We start from the raw sequence: 23,611 nt of genomic DNA, 5'->3' as shown, positions 1-23,611 counted from the left end.
ATCACAAATTGCCTGTGAATGGCACATCACTTCAGGTGTCTTAATCACTTCACCTGAGTCGATTAACAATCGATTCATCCGCCATCCACCCCTCCCCCCCCCCAACATCATTCTTGTCTATCAGAGAGGGAGGATGAGAAGGAGGAAGAGGCATGGCACAAGCCTTTTTCAAAGTTCCCTTAACGGGGGTAAACAGGTCCTCGTAGGGCCTACCCACTGCCTTAGCAACACTCCTAGTCAGTGGCGCAGTCCTATTGTATGTATAAATCTCACGCTTATTTTTCCTCATAACGTTTAAGGAATCAAACCAATATGACTCAACACGGTAGCCGGGCAATTCAGGGCAATAAAACCTATCTGTTATGCTGTCCACCCAAACATCCCATTACTCACCAGCCACCCGCGACCACGCCGAACAGCCCTTACAAGGCATTTCCAGGTGGCAGCCTCATACTAAAAACTACATGCACTGAAGAGCTCACAGTACAATCCTACCTAGACCGTAGAAGAGAAAGGATGTCCCTACTATAAACTGTCTGCATAATGAACCCAAAACAGGCCAGTGACAAAGGTTATAATTGGTCTAGAAAAGCAGAGGGAGCCCCTTTCCTCAAACAGTGGGGTGCCATCCTCCAGAATCTCCATTGTCTCCCACATTGGGGTCTGAAGCAATCCATTACAGAAGCAACTAACCTCTGAGCCCAATAACATGAATAATTCTTCCTTCTCTTTAAATTGGGTGTGCATTCCCGCTTTGTGGTATTCAGAGTATATACCTTAAATGAAGCAGAAACTCATAATTGAAAGTTTCCAATTGATAAGCCAATTGCTTCAGAAGCGCTTTAGGGGCTGCAGGGGAGGGCAAACAGGATTGTGCATTTTTTGATTGAAAGCGAGTAGGAAGGAGGGCAAAGAGGGAAAGAAATAATTGATAACAATATGAAATAGGCCGATAAGAAGCACTGAACAAGGCTCAAAATGTGCAAGCCATTGGTTAGTGATGATTGAGTCTTGGCGAGTAAGAAATGGTGTGTAGGTGTATAATTGAGATGGCAAGTCACTTTTTATGACTGACTAGTTTCTTTGAAGCTTAGTTTTAACCCTGCTCTGACTAACGAGCCATTTCTAGGCAGACATGAAAATATAACTTTAAATCGGAGTTACTCCATAGAAAAGATGAAAGGTACCAAGTGATACCAGAATGATTGCACTAGGTACAGACAAACCTAATGATGGTTAATATAAAGTAGATCCGAAACATTAAAACATTGCCTCCAATGTCAAAATTTAACTAGTCCAGGTAAAGTTTAAAAAGAAGTAGATTTGACAAGTTTTTTTTTAGCACATAAGTCAAACCTAATCTCGGTAAACGCAAATATGCCTTGAGTGCCCATCACCAGTAGTGCTATCCAAAGTCATACCTTCATTTTTAGAATTTCGATTCCTAGGCACCCAGGTGTTCCTTTCACCAAATTCGGAGCTTCCTAAATAGTATGGATATTTCGTTAAAATACGGACTACAGTAAGTCAAATCAATTTGCATCATCGGACACCAGAATTTCTAAAGCTTTAACTAGCTAGATACATTTTCTAAAAACTAACGTTGAAATACATCAGGCTGCCATATGGTCCCCGCTTAGAACTGCAATAAAAACAGGCTAATTTAGCCTACGTGAAGTGGACACCATGAGTGCAGCACAGCTAAATAGCTGAAAAATAAAGATGGCATTGAAAGGGCCACATGCAACATCACCCAATCATGTTCGCAGGAGATTTTCAGAGATTACAACAAGCAAATGTGTAGAGGTGATGAATGAATAATTATAAGTTACTCACCGTAGTAACCAACGTACTCCTAGTCCTTTGTCCTTTTTCCTCCATACTGCATGGGCGTCCCTTCCAAAAGACGGGAGACGGCAAGTTTTTCACCAGAAAAAACCTTCCCCATTAAATTTAGAGTCGTGTGCGGTGGTGCGGCCCTGCGAGCATGCGCTGCCCTGACTCCGCCCTGCGGCGCCATACCTCAGTCCCCATAGACACGTCAACAATCGATTAACATTGCCTAAGGACACCAGCTTTATTTGGGGGGGGGGGGAATGGTGTGACAAATGGAGGAACGGGGACTGGGGACTAAGGACCAAGTATGTTAGTCACTACGGTGAGTAACTTATTACTCCTAGGTCTCATCCCCTTTCCTCCATAATGCATGGGCGATTACAACTGCGTGTAGCCCGGGGAGGGGGGATGGGGAGGCCTCCTTAAGCAAATAGGTTTCTAAGTTTCTAAGGACCACCTGTCCGAAAGCCACATCTGATCTAGAGCCAGCGTCCAAACACTAGTGCTTGCAGAAAGCCAAAGGGGTGGCCCATGTGGCCGCACTGCTTAGGACTGGCCAGGGGACATGCCGCTGGAATGCAATGGCCGTTAACCTGGTCTCTGACCGCGTGGGCGTGCATGTTGGCCGGCAGTGGCTTATGCTGTTGCTTGTAAGCTTCTTTGATGGCCGAGACCATCCACCGGGCTACGGAGGCCTGATACCCCGGTCTTGATCTGCCAAAGGTGACTAAGTGTGCGACTTGCGGAAGCCCTTGATTTTATCCAGGTAGAATTTCAGGGCCCGCTGACATCGAGGCAGTACAGAACTCGGTGCCTCGTTCTCAGGCTCAGCAAAATACATTGGCAGCACCATTTCCTCGTTCAGATGGAATGCTGACAGCACCTTCGGTAGGAATGCTTGGGGTGTCCGCAGGACTACCTTGTCCTTATGAAATGTAGTATAGGGCTCTGAAGCGACCAGTGCCTGGATTTCGTGGATTCTGCAAGCCGAAGTGAAGCAGACTAGCATGGCTGTATAAATGGTGAACAGCCTGATGTCCACGGACGACATTGGCTTAAATGGTTTGTGCGCCAGGGCCCCCGAAACTATGTTAAGGTCCCACACAGGGTGTGGCCTCTTAATGGGTGGGTAGAATCTGACGAGTCCCGTCAAATGCTTCTTGACAATCAGGTTGGAAGAGAACACACCTTCCTCTGAGTTTCTATAGGCCCCGATGGATGCCAAGTAAGTGCGGCAAGTGTCCACCTGGATGCCTGAGTGGGCGAGAATGAGAGTTCTGCTCCTAGCCCCCTGTGATCTCTAGATAAGCCTGGGAAAGGCTGAAGTGCCCTATTGTGATGTGCTCTGGAACCACGCTTTGAGGGCTAGTTTCTGTGGCACGGGTTGAAGGGCCCTGCCCCCTTGCTGCACCAAAAGTAGTGTTGGGCCCGTGGGAAGGCGAATGGGTGGTCTCTCCGAGAGGCTGAGCAGCTCCGAGAACCATGGCCTGGCTGGCCACCATGGAGCTATTAGAAGGACGCTGAGGTGGCGAGACTCTTTGATCTTGCATATCACCCTGTGTATCAATGGTGTGGGAGGGAAGGCGTATGACGTCATGCCGTTGCACTGATTCTGAAATGCGTCGCCCAGGAATCTGGAGCCCTATCCCTGCCAGGTGGTGAGCTGTTGGCACTTCCTGTTGTCCCAGGTGGCAAAGTGGTCCACCTGAGGGTGTCCCCATCTGCTGAAGATCTCCTGCAGCACGAGGCCATTTAATTGCCAATTGTAATTGTCTGCTCCCAGTCTGCTGAGCCGTTCGGCCTCCAGTTTGGATTTCCCTGGGAGGTGGATGGCTGTGAGGTAGATTTTGTTCTCCAAGGCCCATTCCCACATGCCGACTGCCAGCCTGCACAGCAGAGGGCACATGGTACCTCCCTGCTTGTTGATTATAGAACATGCTGGTTGAGTTGCCTGTCTGAAAGAATGGGGACGATCTTGCCCTCGATAACCGCAAAGGCGGCCGACAACTAGCCAGATGGCCTTTAGTTCCTGACAATTCATGTGGTAATCCAGCTCCTGCCTGGTCCAGGAGCCATGGGCGCAGCGTTTGTATAGGGTGTCCCCCTATCCCTCTAGAGAGGAGTCCGTAGTGATGGTGACCGGGGGGGCAGGCTGCCGGAAAGGTTTGCCTGTCCGCAGGTTGCAGTCCGTAGACCACCATGTGAGGTCCGGGTGAAGAGGAGGGACGTAGTCCTACTCCTGGTTCCAAGAAGCTGTGAAATGCAGCTGTAGCCTCCTCATCCCAAGTCTTGTGTGGGGGACGGCCAGTAGGAGTCGGTACCACCAGGCCAATGTCATTTCTCTAATGAGGAAGTGTGCAGCAGCCCTCTTGATGGCCGTGATCTTGTCCTCTGAAGGGAAAACCTTCTTGGAGCATGTGTCCCAGATGAGCCCCAAGAAGGTCAGACTCTACATGGGCTGCAGCTGCGATTTGAGATTGAGCGAAAAGCCCAGCTCGTGCAGTGTATTCATAAGCGCATGCTACATGCAGTGCACCGCTTCCGGAGATGTAGCCCTGACGAGCCAATCTTCGAGGTATGGGTAGATGTGGAGGCCCTACACTCTCAGGAGGGCCGCCACTGCATTCATCAGTCTGGTTAAGACTCTAGGGGCCAAGATGAGGCTGAAGGGAAGCACCTTGTATTGGAAATGGCAGCCCATGATCCTGAATCGTAAAAGAACGATTAGGCTGCCAAATCGGGACGTACACGTCCTTCAGATCCAGGGAGCACATCCTGTCTCCCTAGCACAATGGTTCTGCTATTCAAGCTGGCGTAACCATCTTGAATTTTTGTAGAGGTAGGGAGAGGTTGAGGGTGAAAAGGTCCAGCACAACTCACAGGCACGCCTGGTTCTTTTTCTGAATGGCAAAAATCCTGGAGTAGAAGCCGAAGCCTCGCTGGGAGACGGACTTCCTCCACTGCCTGGCTCTCGACGAGCAACCAGACCTCCGCCAAAAGAATTGTCCTCCAAATCTGTGGGAGTGGAGGAGTGGCTGGGATGGGTAGGCGGTAACCCTTGGATAATAGAGAGAATCCTGGGGTCTGCGAAATTCTGGCACCAGAAGTGCGCATGGAGAGCAAGCCCCCCATTGGAGACACATGGACCCGAAGGGGCATGTCATGCCTTCTTTCCCCTCTGAGGCTGTTACGGAGGGGGACTGGAAAAAGCCCTTACTCCTACCCCTCCCTCCCTCCCATTTTTGTTGCTTGCGCCGATGTTGGGGCGGTGTACGGTCGCCTAGACCTCCGCACTTGGAAGCCGCGGAAGCCTCTATCAACGCCCCTTGTTCAAGCGCTGCTGTGACTGGCTGTATGTCTGGGGCGTGGTCTTTGCAAGGATGGATAAAGACTTTGCCGTTTGTGAGCTGTTCTTTTTATCCAGCTCCTCGTCCATAGGAGTGAAGAGGTAACCCCCTTCGAACGGAAGGTCTAAAATGCGTTCCTGGACATCCAGGTTGAATTTTGTAGCACAGAGCCAGGCCGTTCTTCTCATGTCTGTGGCAATGCAGATTGCCTGGCCAGAGGTGTCAATGTGGGCCACGGTGGATTCCATGATGTCCTGTACCACGAACTTGGCATGTTACACTCACTAGGTAGCCACGGGGACGCCACCCTGCCCTGGTTGGATTATTTGCACTCTCGAACCCTCTCCCGGTCCCTTGGTAAGGCCTCTGGTTAAAGATGGGTCTTAATATTCTAAGAGGTGGATTCTACGCCCTGCTCCTCGTGGCAGGGGCGTGTAGAGGTGGGGGGCGAGCAGCGACCAAGTTACTTCACTGGTGCAAGCCATCCTGTGGGAATCCAGGCCTGCTGCGACACCGTAGGTTTGCTACTTTACAGTCTTCATATGCAGTTCTTATGTTCCTCTTAGTTCGAATAATGTCTTGCTTCTTTCCTTTTAGGTATGGAAAGGTATTTTGGTGTTGTCATGCAGTTTGAAGAGGAGCATGGGCCCGTAGGCGAAAGCTCGGTGTGCGCGATTCTGTCCGGTGAGTAGCGCGATGCGCGACGCTGTTTCGCCTTTTATATTGCTAACCTGCAGCTTTCCTCTGCTTGCAGGTTGATGTTCCTCGCCGAGCGCCGTAATGTTCCAGCAATGATTCGGACCAGGAGAAGACTACCCAAGTAAGATGTGTGGATTTCTTCATTCGGGAGGAAACGTGAGTAAACGCTTACTAATGCTGTCTTTCTTTCTCCTCTTACTAATGCAGTATATCTTTCTCCTCTTTCCAGGTTATGGTATTCCAGGATGCATGTGGTACCGGATGATGGAGTTAGTACCTTTAGGTGAGTGGAACTGAAGTCAGCGATGGATTGAAGACAGGATACTGTTCTAGGTAAGTTTCGTAGTGTTCTTTCTCTCTGCAGGTCCTTGGTTTCAGGTAAGCTGGCATCAAAGAACTGGACACGGTGAGCGTTACCCTGCCCACAGCAGAACACCACAAAGCATGTTCTGCTGTTTGGGTGTGGTTTAAATAGTCTCAGGTAAAGTAGTCCAAGTAAAATAGTCCCGGGCCTGCCACACCCAAAGTAGACCAGGTAAAGTAGTCGCAGGCCTGCCACACCCAAAAGACTAGACCGCATAGCTCAGTTCCTTGTAACTGAGCTATGTGTGTGCCTCCATGTTGGCTGAACCCCACCCAAGTTAAATAGTCCCAAGTAAATAGTCCCATTCTAATGTTGGTCTTCATGATGGTTATGAGTCTAGCACCAAAGGTGCCAGGACTGACTCAGAGAGTCTTGGATGAGGTTTTAAGGCCTTTGACCTGGCCCTAACTGGAAGGCTGACTTGCCAGTGAGGGCCAGGGGCAAGGGTCATGACATGGCCTCAGCCAGTCCCACCTTGAATCGTGATTGGCTGTGCAACGGAAGCTCTGGGAGGAAATCAGCAATTTCCCACCAAAGCCTCTGGTTAATGGAGTCCAGCAAGGCATCTGCGTTGGCTTGACAAAGATGCAGGGGCATGTAGGAATACAGCTTCTTCCCGGACGCCTCCAAGATCTCCTCCTTGCTTAGCAGCGCCACGGAAAAGGAGGCCGAGGAGGACTAAAGCTTGGAGTATAGCAATGCTGCAGCAATCACTGAGGAGTGCGTCTGAGGGTGGGCCAATAGCAAGAGTGTATCCCCTTCATCTGCCTGGACTTGGCGCCCAGGCGTCGATTGACCGGCTGGACCGAGCGGGGCTTGAGCCAGTCTTTTTTGGCCAAGGCGACATCCTTCTGTATCGGGATACCAGTTCTTGCTGCGGGACACATCGTGAGGACTTCGGCGAGGACCCCCCTCTGAAGGTTGCTAGACCACGGATTGAGGAAGGCCCAAGTACTCTGCCGGCCCTTCAAGACGTTCGTGGAAGGCCTTGGCTGACGATGGTGTGTCGGGCCGTCCTCCTCTGTGTCCACTTGTGGGTCCGGATGCTCCGGTACCGGTGGAGGATTGCAGGGGCCGAAGGCTGAGGTGTGGAGGCCGGAGCCAGAGGCTGGTACGGACCCACCTGCACTATCGTTTTGGGGGGGCCGCAGCCGATGGCAGAGACTGCACAGGGGCCAGGGGCGCCTGTACTGGGACCTGCGGCGTGGGAGCACGACCCCGAGGATGACCCCCATCCGAGGAGAATTCATAAGCCTGAGGAACCTTTCATAAAATCTGTCCTCAAAGGCCGGAGTGGTGGTAGGTGAGATTGACAGGTTAAAGGGCGGCTGCTTGGGCCGTTGTGTGCCCTGCCCATACAGGCGGCGCGGGCACCTGCCCTGCGCAAACCAAGGATAGGCTGTAGGTCACATACCTGGATGACACCAGTCCCCACCATGACACTCGTTCCTCCACCTGCTCCCTTCCTTGGTGCGGTAGTGGGCGGTTGTCTAATGTCTGGTATGGCGGCGAGCTGGTCGAGCAGCCTTACACCTGCCTGCGTCGTGTCACTTGGTTCACTGGGCCCAGCCTCGTCCAGGACTTGGGTGTATCATGAGGCATGCCCTGCTCCTCAGGCTGATACCTGGTAGGCGTCACCCTCGGCGGATCTGCCAGTCGAACTGCTTATAGCCGCCCCCTCGGACATGTTGCCGGTAGTAGGGTGTGGCCCCTCGGGTGAAGACCTGGTAAAAGAACCTTCCGGTCCTTTAGCACAGTCACCGGGAGGATCCACTGACCCCCCCTTGGCCTGCCGGCCAGTAGCTGACCTAGCCTCGGTACTCGAGCTGGTATGAACTGGAGCGGTTCCTGCCGCGCGGGCGAGTCCTTAGAAAGGAGTCTCCCTTGAGGGGTGCGCTGGAAAAGAGCGGCTCTACCTTGGGCCTGGATCGATGATTGACGAAGTCTTTCAGGTCCTCTGGAGGCGATCTCTGGAAGAGCTCCTGTTAAGATGGATTTGTGAACTGGTGGGCAGAGGTTCAGAAGGCCAGCCTAGTTTCTTGGAACAGGGTAACCTCTGGACAAGCCAGAGCAATCAAGGTAGCTATGGCAGGTGGTCAAGACTAGGTCTCAAGGAGGGGCGAGGGTGACTGAAAGACCTCAATGAGCACACAGAGAAAGGACACTTACAAATTACTCCCAGACAGGTGATCTCAAAAATAGACACATTTATTACAAGGCCTTTGTAACATCGACCATAGAAAAAGAATCACAGGAATACCAAGAAAACCAACACAACACTCAATACAATGTATATACAAGACCACTGTGGTCCAAAGGGTTAAATGCACATATGTCCACAACCTAGATGGGGAGAAATCAGGCAGTGCAGATAGTCTTGGAGCCCCTTCGACATCGACAACACGCCTAAATAAGAGGGAGTCCAAGCCCTAAGAAGAGGAGCCTTGTGCTCAATAGTACATGCAATGCAAGTGCACGCGGTTGTTCCAATGGGCAAAACGGGGTCTCTTCAGGGGTCTCTAGCAGCTCGGAAAGGTGGATGAGGCGATGAAGAATGTTCCCACTATTCAGGGAGGACCTCCACTTGAAGGCATAGGCAGTTCCAGATGCGGGATGGAGTTGCTAGCTAGCACTAGCAGTGGAAAGGAGAGGGTGTTAGGAAATTCAGCCCAAACAGAGAATTATCCCTAACCTAGTGAGTCCCCCCAGAAGCTTTGCTGGATTTCTGGAGTTTGTTTTTTCCTCCTGCCAAGAGTGAGACTCTTTCTCCCACTCTTAGACACGATTAATGGTATTCCTTTGATTGGTAATGTATTTTACTCCATATGGTCTCATTTTTTCCTATGTGTGTTACACAGCACCCTCCCTGCAGTAACACAGGGGTGTCCTAGTGACTCCCCACCATAGACTCCATACCCTGGGACTGACTACTGTCTCCCAGGGCATGTAAAGTCACCATTGGCTTTACTAGTCCCAAATTATTAACAGAAACCAGTACAAAGCATCATATTGTGGACGTACGGGCCGGGGCAATTAGATTGCCCCGGGGTCTGTTAGTCAAGGGGGCACGTCTCCGTCCCCCCTGATCGAGTTTTGGCTGGTGGCAGTGGATACTACTTTTTATATTCAACCGCAAATATTTTCCTATGGGATTTTCCCATTGTTCGTGGCTACCAACTTGAATTATTTAATTCTCATAGCCTCGAACATACCGCTGGTTTATTTAATTATTATTAATTCTCTGGTTGGTATTTTTTGCCAAGACTCGATTCTAAAATGGCGTTTAGTGTTCTCTTCTGTGACTCCAACCCAAGTCGAGCCCTTTGTTCCACTTTTTGGCGGGCTTCTCCACAGAAGCCTCCAAAAGTGGTGCCACTCTGTCTGGGTACCACAGGGGGTTTAGGCACCCTGGACTGAGTTACCTTGGTAACTCAAGTCACACTCTTGTGTGATTGGCCCAAGTGGTGAGCCGGCCGGCTCACCACTTAGCATGTTTGAGTGACAGCTAGGCTGAGTGAATGGGGGTATGCTGCATAAAACCAGGGCTTTGGGGACTGGAACTTCAGAAGTCGCCACAGGACCGGAGAATCCGACGAGGGAGAAGCTGAGCCGACCTACCACGACGACACCACCGGTGGAGCCCTGCGGAACTCACCACTTCCCGATGACAGAAGATCTCCCTGCTGGAGAGGCTTCTTCCCCTGACTGGTGGGCACAACCAGTTTACCTTTCTTTCTTCGCACCCCAGCCCGGTTTGTGGTCGAACTGCCCGTGCCAAGCACCCCAGCGGCCGGATAGCCACTCACCACTGAACCGCGAATCAACGGACCGCTCCTTGTACCTGAGAAACTCCGCGGCTGGTTTCTTCCCTGGCAGTGCAACGGGCCCCTGTCTTCCTCCACGACGAGATCCTCTCTTCCCCCGGACGAAGCACTGACTTGCACCCGCTGCCAGGAACTGCCCCCGCTGGAGCGTTCTCAACACTTTAAGGTACCGTGTCCGCCAGGCCTCCCTTTCTAAAGATTGCAACAAGGTAATAACTCCTTAACCTTCTGGACTGGGCTGGCCGCCTTGACCCTCTAACTGGTCCCTTTCTTTGGTCCAACCCCTTTTTGAATCATTACAAGACTTTTGTGCACTGCAACCGTGTGACCTTGGACACATTTCGTTTTGATCCCCTTAAAGTGGATCCGGCCTACTGACTCTGAATTCACGATGTTACTTTACCTTCCTCTCGTGTTCTGTTCTTGTAAAAGTGTGCAAATTGTTCTATGCTTTGCTCTCCCTTTTTAAAATAAACTATTAGAGTGCCATCTACGTTAAGCGCTCACCACTGTCTGAAAATAAGTGGGGCTTTACTTAAGACTTGTCTAATATTCTTTTAAGGGAGTGTATATCTTTTAGTGGCCGTGTTTTTGAATTGCTTACTATTAGTGCCCGTGTGTTTTTCTAGATGTGGTTTTAAATAAATAATTATATCTTTTACACCAAGCCCTGGTCAGTGTTTACTTGTTTTATTGTGTGCTCTTGACCTATTGTGAATACTCTGTATACTGCCTAACTCTTGAGGGAAGTCCGACTGCTCAGCCACAGCTACCAAGTGAATCTGTGTGGTACAGACTGCTACCAAGTGGGTTTACTGCCAAACACCTGTAGTCTTAAATCTTTTGCAGTGGTCCCAGAGGGAACTGCAGAGGTTTCTGCCTAACAGAGGGACCCTTAGGGGCCACTCGTGCGCAATAATGGATGGAGGCGCTAGGAGCCACCGGTTAAGGTTAGGGTTACTCACCGCCCCCAGCGCACTCCGGACCAAACTTCGCCAGTCGAGTCCACTTCGGTTGCGGGTTCTACTGCGGCAATATGACGGCTCTGCAGCTTTCAGTTCCAAAGATACAGGGAGAATTCCCAAACAAGACAGTGGCAAGTTCGCCACTCCTGGTGGAGTGATCAGGCCAGTTTCACTGCAGCAGGCTTCAGGGGCAAGAGGGACACAAATGCAGCGCACCTGCAAAGCTCGTTGCTGTGGCAGGGCAACACAGTAACCACGCAAGCTCCGGTCCTGGTGCACTCGTCTCACTTCGGACCTGGGAATGCCAAGTGTACGAAATTCGGTGCGAGGGTGCCGTGGACACAGGGCTAGCAGTATACCAAGTTTCGAGGGCCTCCTCGAAACGACGGCGGAGACAGAGCAAAGGTCCTGCGTAAGCTGGTCAGCCCACCGGTTGGCCCAGGGACACTTCCGGGAAGGTTTTCTTTCAGGCTTTGTTGAAGATGCTCAAAATAGTTCTCACTATTCTAATGGGTCGAAGCGTCTTTGCAGACCTTCAAGGACGACCAGATGCAGAGGGGTACCACGGGACAACAACGGGCTCAGGGTGCCAAACATACCAGCCGTTCCTCAACTCTGCTCCTTAGTTTCAGGATACTTGGATCCTATCCTTCATTCATTCAGTGAGAACTCCAGAGATCGACATGGTATGGGAGTTTTTGGCCTCCTCTTATCCAAAGTTCCCTTTGCCCAAAACTAAGAGGAACCAATGGTAGATCTGCTCACAAACACTCCATACGTAGACCAATCACAGACCACGGTGGTCCCAGTCATTCATGGCAGTCCAGACTCTCTGGCACCAGGATGTGTATGGGGGACAGACACCCCAGACCACATCCTGGAGGCGCGCGCACACACACGGCAGGCAGAAGCCCGCGAAAGCTTTGAGTTTCGCGGGAAACTGCATGTCCAAATAAGGACTGACCCAGGTCAGTTCGACTTGGGGAAGACAAAGGGGCAAGATGGCCGAAGGACAAAGATCCTTGTGGCATGGCCATTTGCGGAGTCAGGATACCTATTTGTGCCAAACGCGGTTAACATAGCAGAAAAGGGTTAAAATATTATGGACAGATAAGCTGCCACCAGCCCTGTCCATGACACATCTGCACGTATCACAAAGTCCATCGAGAGTATCTAGCGTCATTGCAATTGACTAAGAGACCCAAGTACATTGTAAGGTACATTGGGCACTTGTTACATGTTGCAGCAAAGTTGCAACACTAGAAAAGGACCAAGGGAAAAATTCTCCCAGTACGGACTGTCTTAAGGGAAAGTCAGTTTCCCCAGTGCAGCTGAAGGCTGTGCTTCTCTGGCAAAGTCAGTCTAGGGTGTCTAAACAGCAGCAAAACAGTTGGGGGTTTACACATGGAGGGAAAATTGCATACAATTAGGAAATCTTTCCTAACACCCAGGTTTCACGTAAAGGTTGCTAAAGTGTGTAACCCAAGCTTCCTCCAAAATTGGCTGGGTTTGTAAGTAGCGATCTCTGCCTTCAGGCAGAATCAGTTGCCATAATCTCAGAGGTATTCCCTGACAAACATGGCAGCATTTTGTCGGCGTAATTAATGTTCATTACAATTTGCCTTCCCATGGCCCAATTCCTATAGTCCTGTTTTACCCTCCGGACCTCAGTGCATGCTCCTGATAATGCCTTCTTCAGCCTGGTTATCCTACGCATTAGCTTTTTACAAGCCTGGATCGCTCCATCAAAACCATGACAGCTCCCCAACTTTTCAAGTGTTTTTCTGTGGTAAGACTAACAAGGCAAGCCGCTACTGTAGGTGAGAACCCTTCGAGTGAATATAGAAAGACCAACCCCTCAGCACTCAGTCCTGCAATCTAAAGCCATTGCCAGCTTTGGGGACCAATTAACCTCGAAGTTTCATGGGTTTATTTCCACAACCAAATTCATGTTATTCTACTGTTTATGTACCAACATAATTTCTTAAGTTATTAGCGAATGATCACTTAAATCTAACTTGTTTACTGCCATGTTTCCCCTCTTCACAAACAGATCTGAGGAGACAAAAATATAAGCTATTATTGATTTCCAAAGCCCATTTTGTCAAGTGAAGATGGGTGGTATCTCGCCTTGGAAGTGGCCATTTAAAATTGACAGGTCCCATGCATCCAACGCTGGACACATTTTCTTACCCCTGAACCGCAATTCCTCAGAGGTGTCCTATTGGGTAGCAAATGGGGATCTTCCGGGCATTCGGTGTTTAAATCGTCCATGATAATATTCCTAAAAGTGTGGATGATCGGGCTACAAGAGCCTCTTACAAATGCTTTTTATCTGGGTTTAAGTAAATATCAACCAGGAGAAATGTATTGGGGGGACACCCATCGCCCCTGGTTGCCATTCCATCAGAGCCACTAGCATGTCTCTCCGGTCTACTTAAATTCTTGGAAGGGTCATGCCGTGGATCTGTTTAATTGCTTAAGCAACACACCATAAGGCATACCACTCAACCCGCAAAGCATTCATATGTACTAAATCAAAACCTTCAATAATCGGTGATTCGAGGAGTAAAGTATCTTGAAGACACACTGTCAAAAGAGAGAAATCCTGATTGTCCAATATGTTTTTAAAGCCTCTGGAATTCCAAGATGCCAATGTCCAGTTGGACAATCACGAATAATGTCTGTACCTGGGATTAACCTCCCACCTACTAGTGTGTCCTTGAGACCTCCCAGCATTTTCAATATTTTGTGGAGACCCCTACGTGTATCCCCATGCACTATACATATCAGCCTGGTGCATATTAGATGAACCCCGCTCTAGCCTACCCTTATCTGGGTAAAACAGGGTTAATCTTGAAATTATTGATGTACCTTCATCTGCCACTTCAAACCCTAAGGACAAGAAGCACTCATTTCCTGCCAGGATTACATCTTTAATAATATATGACCTTAGATGAACAAGTTACTTACCAACTACAACGTTTTTTCGATTGGATGTTCCTCCCACGTATTCCTCATCTTTAGATGTATTGTCTCCCAGCTTTGCTGCTTCGGAAAAATGTTTTCACCAGAGGGCGCTGTGTTCACTGCCGCAGAGTCGTAGTCCCTCAAGGGCCACCTTCGAGCGTCAACGTCATCTGCTGTAGAAGGGGCTCGAGCAACGCCCATTACCTCAGTTCTGTTTTTACGGTATTCACGGTCGCATAAACTGATCAGACTTTAAGTCCTCAGGCTCTTAAGGAAGTTCGAGTGCAACTGGCGTTAACTGTATGGAGGGTTAGGTGGGTCGATGAGGAATACATGGGAGGAACATCCAATCGAAAGACGTTACAGATGGTAAGTAACTTGTTGTTCGAATGGATTGTGTCCTCCCATGTATTCCTCATCTTTAGACAGGGTCCCAAAGCAGTAAGAATTTGGGGGAGGGAGTACCAGAAATTTCAATTATGGACTGAAGGAAGGACAGCTTTTGCAAAGAGTCCTCCTTGATATGAAGTAAGAGTCCAAGCAGTAACGCTTCACAAAGGTGTGCATTGACGACCAGGTGGCCACCGCACAAATAACCTACACCGGGAAACACCTCTGAAGAGCCGTGGAAGTTGCCATGCCCCAGGTTAAATGAGCCCTTAACCCATCTGCAGGCTCTTTCCCAGCCAATTTATAAAACTCAGATTGCTAGAATGATCCATCTGGATAGAGTTTGTTTAGACACTCCAAGGCCCATTTTGTGTCCAGTATATCAAACAAATAATTGGTTGCATTGTCGAAGATTTGCCAGTCTGTAAATGCAGAAACATAGCCCTTTTTGCGTCCAGTCTATGCAACCTTTCCTCTTCCTCACTAGCATGAGGAGGATAAAAATGTAAGGTAATTCTGTGACAGATGGAAATCAGATTATTTTAGGCAAGAAAGAGGTTTTGACTTTTAGAATAACTGTCTCTATGGAAAATGGTGCGAGGAGGAACAAGAAAGTGCCTGCCACTCACTTACCCTGCGGGCTGATGTTATAGCCACCAACAAAATTGTTTTAAGAGTGAGAAGTCTTAATGGGCAAGAATGTAAAGGTTCGAAAGGGGCACACATGAGAAATGTTAAGACTAAATTCAAATCCCAGATGGGCACCTGAAAAGGTGTCGGGGTGTACACATTTGTTAGCCCTTTCAAGAGTTGAATTACTAAGGGCATTTTAAAATAGGACACCTCCTCCGAGGAACGCTTAAAGATAGATAGCGCTGCCAGATATCCTTTTATAGTGCCAATTTGGAGCCCAAAATTGGCCAAGTGCAAGAGGAAAGAAAGTGCTGTTGGAGTATTACAAAGAAATTGATCCTTGATCCACATTCTTACCCCTGCACCAGTTACTGAACTTATTCCAACAACACCGGTACAGGGATTTTGTTGCTGGCCTTCTGGCCGAAATCAAAATCTCCATTACGTCATTCGTGAGGTCCCAATCCTTACATCTCAACCTCTCAGAAACCATGCGTGAAGGCTGAGTGTCATGACCTGTGGATGGAGAACCCAACCTTCCTCTTGTGAGATAAGATCCTCTCTTTGTGGAAGACGTATTGGACGGCAGCTGGACATGTCCAGAAGGTCCGGGTACCATGATCCTAAGTGCCCAATCCGGGGCAATTAGGATCATGGTTTTCCTGAACTTTCTCAACCTCCTGATTACCTGAGGAATCACGGGGACTGGAGGAAATGCGTAGGGGAGCGGAAATACCCAGTCCACCACGAACACGTCCCCTAGAGCTCCTCTTGGAGGAAATTCCCTTGAGCAGTACAGCTTGCACTTCCGACTGGCACTGGTCGCGAACAGATCCACTTGAGGGATTCCCCAAAGGGCAAAGATCTCTTGAAGGACTTCCTGAGCTAGCTCCCATTCGTGGGAGACTGTGCTCAGCCGGCTCAGAGCGTCTGGCGAGGTGTTCAGCTCTCCGGCTAGGTGAACTGCTGGTAGAGATTCCTTCTTGCATTGCCCAGAACCAGAGCTGCATTGCCACTCTGCACAGTGGGAGTGATCCTACGCCTCTTTTGTTGAAGTAGTACAAGGCCACTGTGTTGTTCGTCATTATCTGACCATTCTTTCCCTGTACAGAGGGTAGAAAAGCCTTCAGCGCTAATCTGATTGCCCTCAGTTCCAAAAGGTTGTGTGGTTTGGAATCCGATGGAGACCAACGACCGCTGATTGTCAGATTGTTGGTGTGGGCTCCCCACCCCGTGAGTGAGGCATCTGTCACTACTGTCATCTCCGGCCATGGTTGCCAAAAAGGTTCCCCCTTGAAGATATTCTCCTTGCAAGCCCACCATAGGACATCTTGAACCACTTTGGCTGGGACTTGCAGAATAACTGACATCTCCCCTGAAAATTGCAACCATTGAGTCATGAGGGCCCATTGAAGGCATCTCATCCTCAATCTGAACTCTGGCACCAGAAAAATGCAGGATGCCATAAGGCCTAGCAACCTTAGAAAGTCGAATGCCGGTAGATGTTGGGCATTTTGAAACTTTACCATCTGCAGAATGTGGTGAGCTCTCCCCTCAGAAGGCAAGGCTTTCCCTGATGAAGTATCCAGGACTGCCCCGATGAGTTGATGTCTTTGGCTTGGAATCATTTGTGACTTCTTGTAATTGAGGGAGAAGCCCAGTCTGTGTAACAAGTGGCAGGTCAAGGCCAGATGTTCCTGGGCTCGTTCGGGTGAACTTGCCCTGATTAGCCAATCGTCCAGATAAGGGTAGATGTGAATCCCCTTCTCCCGATACTCGCTGCCACTACCGCCATCAGTTTGGTGAGAACCCTCGGGCGGAAGTCAGCCAAAAAAAAACCAAAAAAATAAATAATAAAAGTACCCAAATCTGATAACGAGAACCACCAATTGCGAACCTCAGGTACTCTGTGCTCAAGATGGATTGGCACATGAAAGTAAGCATCCTGAAGGTCCAATGAAACCAGCCAGTCCTGAAGCTGAAGAGCCTGAAAGATCTGAGAAAGGGTCACCATCTTGAACTTGTCCTTCCTGAGGAATTTGTTCAAATTGCTCAAGACAAAGATGGTCTCAATCCTCCTTCCTTTCTGGGGATGAGAAAATAAGCGGAGTACCAACCCTTGTTCCTTTCCGCTACAGGTACATGTTCTATTGCACCTCTCTCTAGCAGGGTTAAAATCTCCTGCACAAGGAACGGGTCTGGAATTTTTACAGAGTTGGCTCCCAGTGGATGATCTTTAGGTCTTTGATGAAAAGGAAGGCAGTAACCATGGGTCACTAATTCTAGTGCCCAGGGATCTGACGTGATGACCCGCCATTCTTCCAGATACAGAGTAATTCTGCCTTCCACCGGGGTCTTGTGAGTGAAGACCTCAAAGTGGCTTTGCAGTGGCTGAGGAGGTAGTAGCCAAGGCTGATCTAGCACCTATCCTTTTCCACCACAAAAGGGTTTTCTCTGTTGGCCTTTTTGACTGGCCTGACCACTCCCTTTTCCAAAAGAGGAGTAGAAACTAAAAGGGGTGACTCTTCCAGGAAGATGAGCCTGCGTAAGAGTGTTGTTGAGGCTATCTTATAGTGGTGCTACGTGATTTTGCTGCCGCTTTTGAGGTCTGCAGCTTCTCCAAGCTCTCGTCTGCCTTGCTGCCAAACAACCTCAAGCCGTCAAAGGACATTAAGTAATCTAGACTGCACATCAGGGGCGAAGCCAGATTTCCTTAGCCATGCAAACCTGCGTAGGACCATGCTAGATGCCATGGACCTGCTTACACTATCAGCAGTGTCCAGTCCTGACTGAAGGCATTCCTCAATAGCCTCTTTACCAGCTTTTACTATAGCCAGGAAACCATCCCGTTCCTCACCTTCCGGGATGCGTTCAGCCGCTGATGTCATGCAGTCGCACAGGGAATATGTAAATCTTGCTAAAGTACAAGTTACATTAGTCAATTTAAGGACCATGCTGCCCGAAGAAAAAAAACTTTCCGGGCCCAGGCATCACCTTTATCATCCTTGTCTGGTGGTAATGAGGAGTAAGCTGATTGCCTAGTGGAGGTTGCAGCTTGAACCACTAGACTTTCAGGGGAGGGATGTTAAGATAGATATTCCAGATCTGATAAAGATAAAGGCCTGTATTTCGGTACACATTTATTGTTTACTGCTGAAATAGAATCAGGAGTATTCCAATTTACCATCACCCTCTTCTGAAGTGCTTTATGGAATGGAAGAACAGGATCTTTTAGAGGATCTTCACTTAGGATGTCCGTCATGTCATCCAGGTCGAAATTTGGGGAAGCAGCGTTCTAACCCATAAAATCAATTATCCTTCCCGTAAGATTTCTATAACTAGGATCAGCATGGTCTCAAATTCCACTTCAGGTGAAGTTTCTAGGCCACTGGCATTTTGGAGACCTTCAAAGATCTGTTATCTTGGAATTCGGGTCCACTAGCTCTTCAGGGACCTCTCTAGTTCCAAACCTGACTCCAGCTGAAGTGACATCCTCTTCAGAGGAGTGTTTTTCAAAAATGGATGACATGGATCTGAAAAATTCCTGTGTAGGTTGAGGGTCGAAAGCTTTTTCAGGTAAAGAGGGTGGTATCAACTGAAGCATGGGCAATGGCGTCGACTTAGGTATCGGGATTAAAGAATGCCTCGATAAAGACGTTTGCTTCGACACTGTCGAAGAAGGCTTCGATACTGTCGAAGGTGTCAACGCCATTGTCGTTGGCGGTTTCGACGCAGTAGTCCACTCTCGTTTCGACTTCGACGCTGATGTCGATTCCGCTAACACCGATTTATGCACCAGAGGTTTTGTCTTAGTACGAGGTGTCAGGGAACTTTCCCTTGATGACACTCTGGACTCTTTTCCGGCTCTCGTATGTTTAGTCTGATCTCCCTCTGTCACTTTTAGAGTGGGTAGAGGCATGAATTCTACGTGGCATCTTAGAGGGGGTCTGGGCCGCTTTCTCTAATATTTTAAGCATCAAAGCCCTAAAGGCCTCCCATTTTTTCAGGGGAATCGTGCTTGGATGGTTAATTCACTCTCCTCTCAGAGGAGGAAGACCTGTGAGGTCGCTTTTTTTGACTTCTTAGTCGAAGACAAGGAGGATTTCCAAGAGCGACTCTTCGATCTCCCCGACCCATGTCGAGATCATCAACTAGATTCAATTGAATCTTTGTCTTTTAGAAGCCTTGTAAGTTTCCTCCCCAGTGCCAGCTTACCTCTACGTTCCCTAAAAGCCTTATTGGACATGGCCTGACAGGAATCGCACTCGTCAACCCGATGGTCTGGGCTGAGACACCAGAGGAAATTCCGATGGGGGTCGGTTATTGACAATTTCCTACCACACTTCTGACATTTTTTTTAAACCTGTCTTGGGTGTGGTGGGAGTAGATGACGTGGACATAGTCTAGAAAAAACCTGATGTGCCGTTTGTGACACAAAGCAGTTGCTCGGAAAAACAGAACTGAGGTAATGGGCGCTGCTCGAGCCCTTCAAACAGCGGATGACAGAGGCTCGATGGCAGCCCTCGAGGGACGACTCTGCGGCCTCAAACAGCGCCCTCTGGTGAAAATGTTTTCCCGAAGCAGAAAAGCTGGGAGACAATATATCTAAAGATGAGGAATACATGGGAGGACACAATCCATTTGAATACATTTTATTACATCCAAACAATCTTCATTCACAAACTCAACGGTACTAATGTTACCAGTCTCAGTTTTGGAATTTCGTGCATGAGACACCAGATGTAGTGGCTATTCAGTAGGTACCTATTCGAGCTCTCAAATAAACGGCTCATGTAGATGCAAATCTGATCCTTTTGAACTGTTGGTTTTTGAGGTGGTTTATGGGGAACTGTCTGTTGGGGTTTAAATCTCTCCCAGTTATAGTTAGCGCAAATTGCATCTTACCTTTCTATCCTTATTTGTTGACACTTTGGGATACCCAAACACTTATGTTCGATTGTTCGGGAGGGGGGCACTGGGATTTTACAAGTAACCTCTCCAGTATCCCGAAACCCCAGCACATACCTGCACTACCACTGGTTTTGAAAAAATTGCATACCATTTTTCCTTTACTTTGCCCCCTTGTGGGCCCGAAGTGGGATTTGCCGTCTCCAGTGGCTAAGTTAGTAGGCCCCAACAATCGTATCGAGCCAGTCTCCCTTAAGACAACACTTCCAACCACCTTGGCCTGTTTCTACTACTTTCGTATGATCCACATACTCTCCTCCCCCCCCCCAACATTTCCTGGGGTTTTTAGTCTATAGAATATACGGATATTTTACTTGTATCAAATGACGGGCTAACCTCCAACGACTCATTTTTTAGGGGACCTTATTTCCTTTGTTTAGCTGGCCAGGTCATTTGCACACTTGGCTTTATTTGATTTAAAGAAATCCCTTTTCTTTTGTTCCAGGTCGGCCTTATCTACAAAAATTTACTCATCCACCTCCGATCTCTACTTTCTCAAATATTTTCTAGAGCCTCTGTTTTTTTTTTGGGTGGCACCTTTATTACTTTTTTCCTTTTTGGGGGGTATTTTTTCCTTATTCGAAGGGCCACACTGGTCACTAGAGACATTGGGTTTCTCCTTTGGGGTGCGACATAACTTAGCATCTCCCTGACCAAGGGGAACCGCTAACAAAGACTGGGGATGGTGGTTCCTCCACTACAGGTTCATCCTGCTAGGGATGAACCGCTTCCACGCTGCCTGGTTCTCCGAAGCCACTTCGGCCCCTGGTTCCGATTCCTGTCCAGCCTGCATGCTGGCTTCCGCAGCCATGTTTTCCCTCTTGTAAAATAATGCATTCTGGTTAGTAACCGCAATCATATACCCTTCTAAAAGGTGTAGCTTGCCCAACAGTTCCCTCATGGAGTGCCCCAACTTTCATAGTTAAGCAAATCATACCCTCTAGCCATGGAGTCAAGAATCTGTGCCAAGATACGGAAGGACAGCTCTCATCTACCACTGTTGCTGTATCCTCATTCCTACTTGGCTTGACCCCCTTCACCCCCCAGTGTCTGGTCCTTAGGGTCTCTATCCCATAACTCACCATCTTGAGCAGCTTCTGCGGCCCAATTATAACCATGTAACTTTGCCAGGATGTGTGAATGTAATATAGGGCAAGGTTCTGCCAAGGACTACACCTTCCCACTATGCTGGTGCAACATTATTTGAGGCCAACCTCACAAGAAAGGGGATTCTGGAATGGACCATTGATTAGTTTTGTAATCTAGTGATAGGCGCACACGCTTTGCCAGCTCATAAGAGATAGCCAGAGCTAAAATCAAAACATCCAAAACCAAATCACCCTCGTGCAGCATATCCTCAGAAACCATAGATCCTAGGTTGCCTTCTGTATTAGACAAAACTTGATGTTACTTAGCACCCCCGCAGCCTTATCCCCTAGATTACTACTCAAATGAGATCCATGCTCAAGTACTCCCCTCGTCTGTCAGGGATTTCTGTCCACAGGCTGAGCTTTTACAGGGTTCTGTGGTCTCTACTATGGGCAATGTATCCAGAACCCGAATAGGGAGGGGAACAATTATTTGGCCCATTTTTAAGCCCCCTGCATGATCCCATGAGCCCGAAGCACCATCATTTTCTTGTTGAGTTATCACCGGATCAGGGATACAACCCCTACTTCTTAGAGTTACCACCCCATTCTAATCTAGTAACACCAGAGCCTCTCCTTGAGCGGGACCCTTTTTAGTACAAATTTAGCAAGTGCTATGCGCAAAGTTAAAATCCTAGAATTTACAGGGCCAATAGGTCCCCTCTGATATGCATGGTAGTGACCACTATGTGACATACATTCATTGAGGATACAAAACTAAAAACAGGGTCATACAAAAGTGCAAGGTGCAAATATAATTGGCTGTCACCCTATGTATTATTTCAGTGTAGGGTGCAGTGTGCAGTGTGCTAACAGATATTTATGAACAATGCTATGAAACAAACTTTAAAATATTTGGTCACAGACAAGAACAGGAATTAAAAAGTAATAAAACCCTTGCTACAGCATAAAAAAGGCAAGAAATCAACATGAAATGCAGTGTGCAAATAAGTGGGGTTCAATAATAAAACTGATCCCCTACAATTTAGGTTTGTCCAGTTGTAAATGACAGAATCAGTTCATTTACTGTCACTTCAGTGTATAAAATATACCAACATTGTAAAACCTTAATTTCAGGAGAACCAGGAGAACCCAACAGACAGGGGGGTGCTCAAAGGCCGTAGCCCACAGTCGCAACCCCGTCGGATCCACCTCACGCTGCTGCCAGTAAGAGCACCAGTAAGGATTCCTATATTGTGCCCCTGGCAGATTGAAGGAGCAGCACGGCTTTCCAAAGGGCTTCAAATAATGTCAAATATGAAGCAGCAGAACTGCCTGCGAGAGCTCAAAGGCTGTAGCCCAGATCCTCCCCAGGCACACTTCAGCAAAAGATTGTTAGGCAAGAAGGCGGCTTGGGAGGGCACACGGCCGTGACCCATAGTGACCCCCACACTAGAAACTAACATGGAGGCTAGGACGGGAAGCTCAAAGGCCTCAGCCCACAGTCGCTGCCCCAGCTGGCACCTCTCAAAAACAGTTGAAAATGTATAGGCTTCATGCAAAAAGATAATCTGATGACGTTCACGACGCAGTTCAAAGCAGGTTAAGGCGGGTCACATACTATGACCAAATGCTGCTGCAAAACAGCAATTGGGTTCAAGAATGGGGGATTAAATAACAATGTACCGCTTGTAGCCTGCTCTGCACCATAAACAAGCAGCAAGCACTGGACACCAGACACTGCGTTGGTGTTGCAGTTTTAAGGAACCTCCTCTTTTGGGTCCGCCTCCAGGCTCACAGCAAGCAGCGTGGAAAGACTTACAGAAAGCACACAAACGCAGCAGAACATTGCAAACGTGTTTTTTGTTAACAATAAAACTCTGTCTGGGTATATTTCACCACAGGTACCACCAGACCACCTCAGCACTTTGTGTTTTGTTTGCACATACATGCACTCCCCCAGGCCCCAAACCTCTTGCTTTGCACTTGCACGATCTGAATGTCCCATGGCCTAATAGGTAATTTCCTGCATCTTTCTATCTTGACTCCTCCCCCACCCCCCAAATACCCCATTTTTGTTTTGTGGCACCTTGAAACACCATTTATTGTATAAGCGCCTTACAAGAGTCCAATAAAATACAAAAAGGAAGTTAGTATTACAATTCCTTAACAGATGCACCCCAAATGACTTACTCATCTGTAACTATTTCTCCAGCATTGGTAGATTTCATAGTTTCACATGTTTGAAAATTCTCCGGCGTCAAGACTGGGAATCCTCAGTAATTTAAAGGAATGGTGCGCTCAGAAATATTAATTGCTAAAATGATGGACAATAGTCTAAAACATAGTTTAGACATTTTGAATGAAAGTTCCTATGTAAACACTTTCAGCAACCGAGGCTGCAAGTGTTTACAAGGGAGCATCTATTTTTGATTTCGGGCAGCCTCCTCAGCTCTGCCCTGGTGGCACTAAACAAGCAGCAAAAGCCCCCTACTGGGAGCTTTTGCTTACTGCAGCCAGAGCAGAG

General features: G+C 48.4%; 1 protein-coding gene across 3 annotated transcripts in view; it reads right to left on the bottom strand.

Annotated features, from left to right (window-relative positions):
• Positions 1 to 23,611, bottom strand: part of DDX4 (DEAD-box helicase 4) — a 1,871,246-nt gene that overhangs the window by 1,682,138 nt on the left and 165,497 nt on the right. For 2 of the 3 annotated variants that reach the window (XM_069627287.1, XM_069627288.1), the window contains exon 4: positions 1,422 to 1,484. The exons of the other annotated variant lie outside the window; for it this stretch is intronic. In XM_069627287.1, coding sequence (XP_069483388.1) covers positions 1,422 to 1,484 — 63 coding nt within the window. The remainder of the gene's footprint in view (positions 1 to 1,421; positions 1,485 to 23,611) is intronic. 3 annotated transcript variants of the gene reach the window in all.

Source organism: Ambystoma mexicanum, chromosome 6p, assembly GCF_040938575.1.
Source record: "Ambystoma mexicanum isolate Mex_15411 chromosome 6p, UKY_AmexF1_1, whole genome shotgun sequence".
Lineage (NCBI taxonomy): Eukaryota > Metazoa > Chordata > Amphibia > Caudata > Ambystomatidae > Ambystoma > Ambystoma mexicanum.
This window is presented reverse-complemented; position numbering and strand designations above follow the sequence as displayed.